Genomic DNA, 12294 nt, shown 5'->3' with positions numbered 1-12294 from the left:
TTTACATACACACATTGTTGATTTTTATATGCGAGAATTTCTACAAATTTAGAAAATAGGCGGGACTTTCGCAACACACATTTTCAATATATACATAAGTCACATGCATTTCTAAATATATATTTAACTAAAACAAACATCAATATTAAAATAAATATGTATTAGCAAATCCGTTATAACCGATCTATCTTTCGGTCTATCTCTGTCTCTAATTGTCAAAAGTGAAAGATATAGTACTGTGATTTATCTTTCTTTTTTCTGTATATGGATCTATATATTTGTCTGTTTAAGTCCTCAGGACAGAATTAATGGCATGCTAGTGTCTAATAGACTTCCAATGCTCGAATTTGCGACTTCTCAGGTTAATTATTCTGGACCAGGGACTGTTTCAATGAACTTCAGAAGCTTTCAACATCGTATTGATTTTTGATTATGCTTGAAACGTGATATCAGACTCTTGTTAATCGTACCTGATGTATTAGGAGAGCAGTAGTTAGCAGTGTTGTAGCGTTTTATTAGAGTCATATGCTTAAAAAATAACTGAACTATATATACTGTCTAGATATATTACTCAGCAATGAAGACATACTCAACCAGCAATTTTTTAGTCCACTGGTAGATTAGGCCTGTTTGTAATTAAGCACAAAGCTATATATAGGCTATTATCTGTGCTCTGTCCACTACATGTATCAAAACCTGGATCCTAGCGTTATAAGTCTGCAGACATACAGTTGTACTACTAATATCCGATGCTCGATATCCGCAGTGGACATAGCTCAGGCATTCATTGAACAGACTTTTACTAAGACAAAAATAAATACTTTCAATTACTTTAAGCAAAGAAAAATTCTGAAATCCAGGGAATTTTAATTATATGTAAAAAATAAATGATGATTTTAAATTAAAATTGTTAGAAACTTCTTTCATTGTAGTTTAATTTTCGCAATGTTGGAATTGAAAACCAGGCGGTTAAAAAGTCACATGTTTAAACTTCTTGTTATAACATTTTCAGTGAATACATTTGGAATTCTGTCTGTTGAGCAAGAAATTTCCAGTTGGGCGATTTTAACCTAGTTAATTTGTTTTCAAACTATTTTGCTAGATGTCGCTAGTGTCCTTGTTAAGTTCACAATTCTGTTTCAATTTTTCTTGCTGTCTGCACTTACGCTTTTCATATTTCTGTTTGCTCTCGCGCTAATTTTTTAACTATCGTGGTTTTACTTTTATGGGGCCAGGTGGGTTAAGGCGTTCGACTCGTAATCCGAGAGTCGCGAGTTCGAATCCCAGTCGCACCAAACATGCTCGTTCTTTCAGCCGTGGGGGCATTATATTGTGACGATCAATCCCACTACTCGTTGGTAAAAGAGTAGCCCAACAGTTGGCGGTGAGTGGTGATGACTAGCTGCCTTCCCTCTAGTCGAACACTGCTAAATTAGGGACGGCTAGCGCAGATAGCCATTGAGTACCTTCGCGCGAAATTCAAAAACAAACATTATTTACTTTAATGAAGTGGTCGCGTGTTAATCCAGGTACACAGTCTAATTTCTAAAGTAACAATAATTATTTGCCTTATGTTTAAATGATCGAGTTTTTACTAGAAATGATGGAAAAATGTCGGGTGTTTTAAGACAACAACCAATAAAACCAAGTTCGAGAATAGAGACTGCTTGTCCTGATACTTCTATCAGTGAAATCCACCAGGGAAGAAGTGACTTTTATATTACGTTCTTCTGTGATTCATTTAACTTCGTTTATGTTTACCGTGGCCTGAACAGTGGGGAAAAAATAATAGTTGAGTAATATGGCGTTTCTTTAGTGTCAGGAGGGCCAGGCACAAATTAGGGCAATCTGAGGATCGTGGGTTCAAATCCCATAACCGAATATGTTCGACATTTCAACTATGGAGGTGTTATGATGTGACGGTAAATCCCACCTTTCGTTGGTAAAGAGTAGCCCAAGTGTATGACGGGGTGGTGTTGCCTACCTGCCTTCCCTCTAATAATACATACATCACATCTACCGAGTATACTTAACAAAAGATGTCAGGTAATTACATCAGTAAGTTTATTAACATTGAATTCCGAGCTTGTGTAGCACGAGAGTGCATATTGCATGGACCCCTCTTCTTTACTCTTTGTTTTGGAATTTCGCACAAAGCTACTCGAGGGCTATCTGTGCTAGCCGTCCCTAATTTAGCAGTGTAAGACTAGAGGGAAGGCAGCTAGTCATCACCACCCACCACCAACTCTTGGGCTACTCTTTTACCAACGAATAGTGGGATTGACCGTCCCATTATACACCCCACGGCTGGGAGGGCGAGCATGTTTAGCGCGACGCGGGCGCGAACCCGCGACCCTCGGATTACGACTCCCACGCCTTACGCGCTTGGCCATGCCAGGCCTTCTCTTCTTTACTATTGTGTAAATAACACGAATGCCAACCACAAAATACCTCATTACCAGAGGTTGAAGGCGTGTAAGTCTGAAGCTAACTAAAGTCTTTAATATTGTAAACTCAATTTCCGGAAGACCCACACCACTATTTTACGGAATTAACAAATTGTTATATAACACAATGCCACTTTCTGTCTCACTGTTTTACTGTATTAACAAATTGTTATATAACACAATGTCACTTTCTGTCTCACTGTTTTACTGTATTAACAAATTGTTATATAACACAATGTCACTTTCTGTCTCACTGTTTTATTGTATTAACAAATTGTTATATAAGACAATGTCACTTTCTGTCTCAATGTTTTACTGTATTAACAAATTGTTATATAAGACAATGTCACTTTCTGTCTCAATGTTTTACTGTATTAACAAATTGTTATATAACACAATGCCACTTTCAGTCTCATTGTTTTATTGTATTAACAAATTGTTATATAACACAATGTCACTTTCTGTCTCAATGTTTTACTGTATTAACAAATTGTTATATAACACAATGCCACTTTCTGTCTCACTGTTTTACTGTATTAACAAATTGTTATATAACACAATGTCACTTTCTGTCTCAATGTTTTATTGTATTAACAAATTGTTATATAACACAATGCCACTTTCTGTCTCACTGTTTTACTGTATTAACAAATTGTAAAATAACACAATGTCACTTTCAGTCTCATTGTTTTATTGTATTAACAAATTGTTATATAACACAATGTAACTTTCTGTCTCACTGTTTTACTGTATTAACAAATTGTTATATAACACAATGTCACTTTCAGTCTCATTGTTTTACTGTATTAACAAATTGTTATATAACACAATGTAACTTTCTGTCTCACTGTTTTACTGTATTAACAAATTGTTATATAACACAATGTAACTTTCTGTCTCACTGTTTTACTGTATTAACAAATTGTTATATAACACAATGTAACTTTCTGTCTCACTGTTTTACTGTATTAACAAATTGTTATATAACACAATGTAACTTTCTGTCTCACTGTTTTACTGTATTAACAAATTGTTATATAACACAATGTCACTTTCTGTCTCACTGTTTTACTATATTAACAAATTGTTATATAACACAATGTAACTTTCTGTCTCACTGTTTTACTGTATTAACAAATTGTTATATAACACAATGTCACTTTCAGTCTCATTGTTTTACTGTATTAACAAATTGTTATATAACACAATGTAACTTTCTGTCTCACTGTTTTACTGTATTAACAAATTGTTATATAACACAATGTCACTTTCTGTCTCACTGTTTTACTGTATTAACAAATTGTTATATAACACAATGTCACTTTCTGTCTCACTGTTTTATTGTATTAACAAATTGTTATATAACACAATGTCACTTTCTGTCTCAATGTTTTACTGTATTAACAAATTGTTATATAACACAATGCCACTTTCTGTCTCACTGTTTTACTGTATTAACAAATTGTTATATAACACAATGCCACTTTCTGTCTCACTGTTTTACTGTATTAACAAATTGTAAAATAACACAATGTCACTTTCAGTCTCATTGTTTTATTGTATTAACAAATTGTTATATAACACAATGTAACTTTCTGTCTCACTGTTTTACTGTATTAACAAATTGTTATATAACACAATGCCACTTTCTGTCTCACTGTTTTACTGTATTAACAAATTGTTATATAACACAATGTCACTTTCAGTCTCATTGTTTTATTGTATTAACAAATTGTTATATAACACAATGTAACTTTCTGTCTCACTGTTTTACTGTATTAACAAATTGTTATATAACACAATGCCACTTTCTGTCTCACTGTTTTACTGTATTAACAAATTGTTATATAACACAATGTAACTTTCTGTCTCACTGTTTTACTGTATTAACAAATTGTTATATAACACAATGTCACTTTCTGTCTCACTGTTTTACTGTATTAACAAATTGTTATATAACACAATGTCACTTTCTGTTTCACTGTTTTACTATATTAACAAATTGTTATATAACACAATGTAACTTTCTGTCTCACTGTTTTACTGTATTAACAAATTGTTATATAACACAATGTCACTTTCAGTCTCATTGTTTTACTGTATTAACAAATTGTTATATAACACAATGCCACTTTCTGTCTCACTGTTTTACTGTATTAACAAATTGTAAAATAACACAATGTCACTTTCAGTCTCATTGTTTTATTGTATTAACAAATTGTTATATAACACAATGTAACTTTCTGTCTCACTGTTTTACTGTATTAACAAATTGTTATATAACACAATGCCACTTTCTGTCTCACTGTTTTACTGTATTAACAAATTGTAAAATAACACAATGTCACTTTCAGTCTCATTGTTTTATTGTATTAACAAATTGTTATATAACACAATGTAACTTTCTGTCTCACTGTTTTACTGTATTAACAAATTGTTATATAACACAATGCCACTTTCTGTCTCACTGTTTTACTGTATTAACAAATTGTTATATAACACAATGTCACTTTCAGTCTCATTGTTTTATTGTATTAACAAATTGTTATATAACACAATGTAACTTTCTGTCTCACTGTTTTACTGTATTAACAAATTGTTATATAACACAATGTAACTTTCTGTCTCACTGTTTTACTGTATTAACAAATTGTTATATAACACAATGTAACTTTCTGTCTCACTGTTTTACTGTATTAACAAATTGTTATATAACACAATGTCACTTTCTGTCTCACTGTTTTACTGTATTAACAAATTGTTATATAACACAATGTCACTTTCTGTTTCACTGTTTTACTATATTAACAAATTGTTATATAACACAATGTAACTTTCTGTCTCACTGTTTTACTGTATTAACAAATTGTTATATAACACAATGTCACTTTCAGTCTCATTGTTTTACTGTATTAACAAATTGTTATATAACACAATGTCACATTCTGTCTCACTGTTTCAGTAAACACGCATAATCAAACTTTGTCAATGAATCAAGCAATAAAAATGGCAGAATCCCAGTTCGAATTTTAATATATTTTCGTTAAATCTTAGGTTTTTATTAAGACTTCGTCTTTGGTTTTTCTATTAGCTCTACGAACATGCTAGCAATAACTTTCATACAACATCTAGGGTAAAAATCTCCAAAAACAGCAAAAGTTAATTAAAACACGAAAACTTTATATTTAGCATAAAGTTGACGAGAATTGTTTAATATGATGTCATTTGTTGTTGTTCATAAACAATATCGTTCATAAAATTGATCATTTAACCTCAAGTAATTAAACCACCGTTTTAACTACACTAAAGTATCTACCACAAGATTCAACGAGCCTTATAATCCATCGTACAAAGTATTTGAGATTTGGAATTGAATATTTTAACCTAAACGACGCGTTATGCGACACATGAGATGACCCAAAGGTTTAAAAATAGCCAATTCTACTTTAGAATTACTGAACAAAAGGAAGAAAACCAGTCAGCAGTAGTTGCTTCGGACATTAGACTCTTTAATCCACTAACCATTTGTTACTTCTGGCCATTGAGGGTGATATTTTGTCAACAGAAACATAGGTGATGAGTAAAACGTATAGATTATAGAATCATACAGTTAACGATTTCGATAGGCCGTTTAAGCAAATATTTTGTTGACTCACAACACAGTACATCCAACTGTATTTCCCACATGAACTCAAACCTATGAGAAATTATTCGAAAGTTTCGATACGAACCCTCCTAAAGTTTGGTGTGTATGTTTTTTTCTTATGGCAAAGTCACATTGGGCTATCTGCTGAGTCCACCGAGGGGAATCGAACCCCTGATTTTAGTGTTGTAAATCCGAAGACTTACCACTGTACCAACGGGGGATAAAGTTTGGTTTGGTTTGAATTTCGCGCAGAGTTACACGAGAGCTATCTTCGCTAGCTTTCCCTAATTTAGCAGTGTAAGACTAGAAAGAAGGCAGCTAGTTATCACCACTCACCGTCAAATCTTGGGCTACCGTTTCACCAACGAATAGTGGGATTGACCGTAATATTATAACACCTCCACGACTGAAAGAGCGATCATGTTTAGTGTGACGGGGATTCGAACACACTACCCTCAGATTGTGAGTCGTGCGACGTAACCACCTGGGCATGCTGGGCCTTTAAAGTTTAGCAATGAGCAAATAACTCAACACTAATTTGAATGATTGAAATACATCTAGGTTACAAAGTTAACTGTTTTAGGTTCATATCTATTTGTATTATGTATCAAATCATATCTAATTTGAACAAGTACAACCCTTCGAATGGCTGTGGTAACAGAGAGACGTAAAATAAAGCTGCCAGTAAGCAATTTACAGACACGGTTTCACAATTTTTATCCCCTATCCATCAATTTTTCAATTTTCTCAGAAAACAACAAGAAACACAAACAAATTTAAAAAACGGTGAAAAACAGGCACTTGAGAAACGTTGCTCTTCGTAAACGCTCTTCGTGAGCCCCACCGAACTCTGGTTCAACTCATCAAAACTACCCAGAGTTATACAGAAGCTAATCAACACTTCCTAATAATGCTTTCTAGAGCTCTTTTTGATTGCTTTCCGTGACTTAATAGACATATGAATTCTCTCAATATTTCTCAGTTATTTTCCAGCAGAGATAAAACACGGGATTTCTTAAATTCTGATTAATTTTTATTACTTCCATCCCACTAGAATTCTCTTCTTCACGCGGTGTATTTTCAGTTCCTGCTGTTTTCGCGATTGTTTTCCAGTCTTTTTCAAATAATAAAATACCGCGACACACGAGCGTCTCATTCGCCACTGACGATGTTGATGAAATTCCATATTTGTTGTTTTCACAGCACGAGAAATGTGGAGAAAACGGTACATGGAAGAAAAAAAGAAAACTCCCCTACTCGAAGAAGAATGTGCGAAAATTCGTGATGAACTGGAGCGACTTCATCGAGAGCTATTACTCAAGCAGGAAGAGGAGTTTGGAGTGGGAGTTCACGTTGGAAGAATGGAACAACCTTCAGACAAGGTTAAATATTATTAAAGTACTCATTTGCTAGTAACCCTGGACGAAATCAATTGAAAGGCACTAGTCAAGAACCATTTTAAAGTTGAATATGATTAAAGTGAATGACTTTTAACGCTAGAACCAGGTTTCGATACTCGTGGTTGGTATTACACATATAGCCCATTGTGCAACTTTTAAAATGCCGTAATAATGTATAAGAACGCGTTTGTGTTTTTAATTAGGTGCACCAATTAAAGTGAGGATGTTGTTTTTACATATTTAAAACAGTTTATTTTTAATATTCGATAACCCGTGTAAATTAAAATGTTTATTTACAGAACATTGCACTTGCTGTTTCTTTGTTGTTGTTTTTTCACGTGGTCTTTTCAAGAAACTGTATTTCAGACGTTACTATTTCGCGATAAAGCAAGTTAAACATTTCATTTCCATACAGCATAATTAATTTATTAGCCCTCAACTAGTGGCATGGGGTCAAAATGACCCAACTCGGTTTTTCAACTCGATATTTTAACTCAGCTACTTATGCTCTCTACCTGATATCTTGTGTACTCTATCCTCAATCAGTTCCTAAGTGGACGTACTGTTGTACTCGTCTTTCTTATTATTTGAATCGTTGATTCGTTGTTTGTGGTTCATTCTGACTCCATCTGGCACAAAATGGCCAGTGGTTAGGGCACTTGCTATCTGTGAGCCGAATTATTGCCCCATCAAACACGCTTACTCTTTCAACCGTGGGGCCGTTATCATCTGACTGTTAATCCCACTATTTGTTGGCGGTGGGTGGTGTTGACTGGCTGCATTTCCTTTAGTATACCACTTCAGAATTAAGGACAACTAGCGCAGATAACCCTCGCGTAGCTTTACTCGAAATTCAAAATAAACTAACATCATCGTACTTTAAGGGCAACTTTTCTAAGTTTATTCAAAATTTTGAATCACTTATACTACAAATATTTTCCCTTACCATTTGAAGGATAAATAAATCTGTTCTTCAGTGAGCTCAAGGCAAGCTGTGGCGCTTGTAACACTAAAATTTAGCCTTTGATCTCCGAATTAGACATAACGCAAAGACCACGTGGTGTAGGATTGAACTAAATACAACCAATGAAATACATTAGCTCACATATGTAGATGACATCCCCCGTACCATAAACTGGACTTAGTATTGGTGACATACGTCAGAACCTGTCATCTGGGTCAAGTATTTGGAAAGTTAATTGGAAACGAGTACGTCTTTATGTAAGAAATTATATTTTCCCCTTAAAACAAGCAACCAGGAAAAATAACGAAAAGTAGTAAAGATAAAGAGAAAGCATACCGCTGACACCAAGATCCACCATGGTCAGATAGTTATAGCTCTTGACTCGTAATCTGAGGGTCGAGGCTTCGAATCCTCGTCATACCAAACATGCTCGTCCCCTTTTAGCCGTGGAGGCGTTATAACGTGACAGTCAATCCTACTATTCGTATGTTAAAGAGTAGCCCAAGAGTTGGCGATTATGACTACCTTCCTTCCCTCTAGTCTTATACTGCTAAATTGGTGATGGCTAGTGTAGATAGCCCTCGTGTAGCTTTGCGCGAAATTCAAAACAAACAATCCCTTGACAACAAGAAACGAATAATATTGGTTACCCTCCCTCTAAATTATTATTCAGAAAACTTGTATATTCGTTGTTGGACTTTTAACTAGAAAGCTACACAATTTTATCTGCACTCTTTCCATCGCGGTCAATTAAATCCAGGATTTTAAGCCCAGAAACTTATCGCTGTCCCTCTAGGGAACAGACATATAGTGAGAATTCCTCATTAACGTTCATGCTAGCATTGCAGTTAGTCTAAGGAAGTTCAAGGTGGCCATCTTAGTAACTTTTATCCAAAAATTCAAAACGTGGACCTGCCAATTTGGAATTGTGTTGTATATTGATTAAGTTGTTTTAATCAAACCACGACGTGTATTATGAGGGAATTATATTCTGAACGCCGGCTATGGCATTTCCCACCGGAGTCCTACTTTTATATCATGTTTGACGGAATTTATTCCAACTGTTCGTCTGTTATAAGCGACGATACACAGAGAGGCTTTCCCTTAAATAATTCTTTTGATAATTCTTAATTTCAAGCATTTCGTATTTAAATTATATATTTATTCAGTGACGCTTTTACCAGTTTTATTATCTGTGATATGTAAAAAACAGTTTTTATTACGTAAGTTCTTACTAATAGGGGAAATTGGTAATAACCTGAAGATTTTTATCATATGAAAGGAAAGTATTCTAAAGTATCAGCAAGACAGAAGCACTCGTCTCATTTACCGACTTAGTCTAATAAGGTTTTAAGGAGACTTCATTCGTCATGTAATAATGCATAAGGTATCATAAGCTTTCCTAACCTTATGAAATGTAGGTTATTTTCGTTAAAATTTAATCCGCATATTTTTTTAGTATTAACTTTATTAAATCTGACAATAAAATCGGATAAAGTTAACTACATAAGAAAAGAAACAAAAGCAGGTGAGCTGTTTATATTGTTCTATTTATTGACTATTGGGCCCGGCACGGCCAAGTGTGTTATGGCGTTCGACTCGTAATCCGAGGGTCGCGGGTTCGAATCCCGGTCGCACCGTAAAGGCTCGCTCTTTCAGCCATGGGGGCATTATAATGTGACGGTTAATCCCACTATTCGTTGGTAAAAGAATAGCCCAAGAGTTGGCGGTGGATGGTGATGACTAGCTGCCTTCCGTCTAGTCTTACACTGCTAAATTAGGGATGGCTAGCGCAGATAGCCCTCGAGTAGCTTTGCGCGAAATTCAAAAAACAAACAAAAACAAACAAACATTTACTATTTGCTAAAGAACCCTGATTCATGATTAATGAAAGGTTATCTTAAGACACGAATAGTTTCTTTCTTTATATGTTATTGTACAAAATATAAAAAAAACGCCCATGAAAACTACAATTTTGTATATACCCCCCCCCCATGATCCTAATAGACCCCCATACCAATCTTGGTGAAGATCCATTCGCATGCTGCGAAGTAGTTATGTGGACAGACATCAGACAATGCTATTACAGTTATACAGACATCAAGGGATTCGTGAAAACGTGAAGCTTTGGTCAGGGTTAGACACGACTCGCGATTGCTGTTGTTACTGTTACACAACAGATCCATCCCACCAAATTTGGTGAAACTCCATCAACGGGAAGTGTAGATGAAAATATTCATAAAAACCGTAAAACGCATAACTGAAAAATTTATTTATATCTCTCCAGGGACCCATTGAATCTCCATATCAAATTTGATGAATATCCATCCATGGGGGAAGGGGGAGTAAAACAGCTCCTATAAAAACAGCAAAATGCAAAACTGAAAATTTGTATGTTACCCCGCATGGACCTATTGAACCTCCATACTCATTTTGGTGAAGATCCATCCATATCATGCGAAGCAGTTAAATGGAAATACAATAGAAAACAAACAAATATATAGATACAGTTATCACGATTTATTCGCAGTGTTCTGATGTACTAAACCTATTGACGCCATGCAATCATCTAGTGTTCTGATGTATTAAACCTACTGATGCCATGCAATCATCTAGTGTTCTGATGTATTAAACCTACTGATGCCATGCAATCATCTAGTGTTCTGATGTATTAAACCTACTGATACTATGCAATCATTTAGTGTTCTAATGTACTAAACTATAGATTAGATACATTTATGTAGCGTTCTGACGCCCTAAAACTGTTGATGAGATTCATTTATTTTTATATTTCTGTTAAAATAAGACAAAATGATGTCCGCACGAGCAGTGGAAGTGCTAACAAGTTTATTAAATCATCAGGTGGTGTTTTGTTCAGCTTACTCAATTGTTGCCACTCTGTAGTTTCGGCGCTGTGGGTGCACTATTTGATTATACTAATCCAAGAAACGGTAGTCGATGCTTTGACTAGTTACCTGTTCTCTAACATATTAGTTCAAAATTGATGAGTATAGTTAGTTCTCGCGTCGTTTTACGCAAGTATCTGATACAGAGTGAGCGAAGTGAATTGTCAAGTTCATAATATATCATTATAAAAACTGAGACTAAAGAGCGAATTAACACTGGTATGTTTTAAAATATTTATTGACGTACATTATTAATACGGAATTTTCCGATGTTGAGCTTTATTTCTTTTAAAAATATATATCTCTCTTTTTCAGCTAAGTTTGAAGATCATTATTGCGCGGTTGATTCAGGAAATCGAAGATTTGAAACGTCGGGTTCAGTCTACAAAAATAAAATTAGCTGCTGAAGCTAAAGTAAGTTGATTTTACCCACAGTGTTTCTTCACACACAGTGTTTCTTTGAGATAATGTTGAAACTAAAGTGAGTTTAACGATCGGCGTTCGTCTTGAATATGTAGTGGTCCTTCGTTAAGAGCTGCTTTTCTTTAAAAGTAATTAGTTTCTGTAGTATCAAGGTCGCAGTAAAAGAACACACTTTCACATTTTTTAGAAAGCCGAATAAAATCACCATCGTGTGGCGGAAGTATATACTCTACTGAGTGGCTCTCTAGTTGTGAACTGTTTCCACATTCTGTGCATAACAGAATGTAATATATATTGTGAACCGTAGTGTCGAAATGACAGGAGAACAGATACGAATGATGTTGATGCCAAATTTTATTTCGTAGGCAGGATATTCTACACTAAATTATTATGTTTTAATTACACTATCATTCACATTTCAAAATGTGACGTAACTTAAATAATAAAAACGTAGACTTACTGTATGTTATTGTTCAGTGGCTCTTAGCATGACTGAAATACTCAACAA

At 34.6% G+C, this 12294-nt stretch overlaps 1 protein-coding gene across 2 annotated transcripts in view; it reads left to right on the top strand.

Moving 5' to 3' along the window:
- The window catches only part of LOC143245141 (uncharacterized), a 59886-nt gene that overhangs the window by 42060 nt on the left and 5532 nt on the right, over nt 1–12294 (top strand). Inside the window, exons 9-10 of one of the 2 annotated variants that reach the window (XM_076491077.1) lie at nt 7297–7475; nt 11679–11777. In XM_076491077.1, the coding sequence (XP_076347192.1) occupies nt 7297–7475; nt 11679–11777 (278 nt within the window). The remainder of the gene's footprint in view (nt 1–7296; nt 7476–11678; nt 11778–12294) is intronic. The other variant, XM_076491079.1, reaches the window with a different exon arrangement.

The sequence above is a fragment of the Tachypleus tridentatus genome, chromosome 2 (assembly GCF_004210375.1).
Source record: "Tachypleus tridentatus isolate NWPU-2018 chromosome 2, ASM421037v1, whole genome shotgun sequence".
NCBI classification, from domain to species: domain Eukaryota; kingdom Metazoa; phylum Arthropoda; class Merostomata; order Xiphosura; family Limulidae; genus Tachypleus; species Tachypleus tridentatus.
This window is presented reverse-complemented; position numbering and strand designations above follow the sequence as displayed.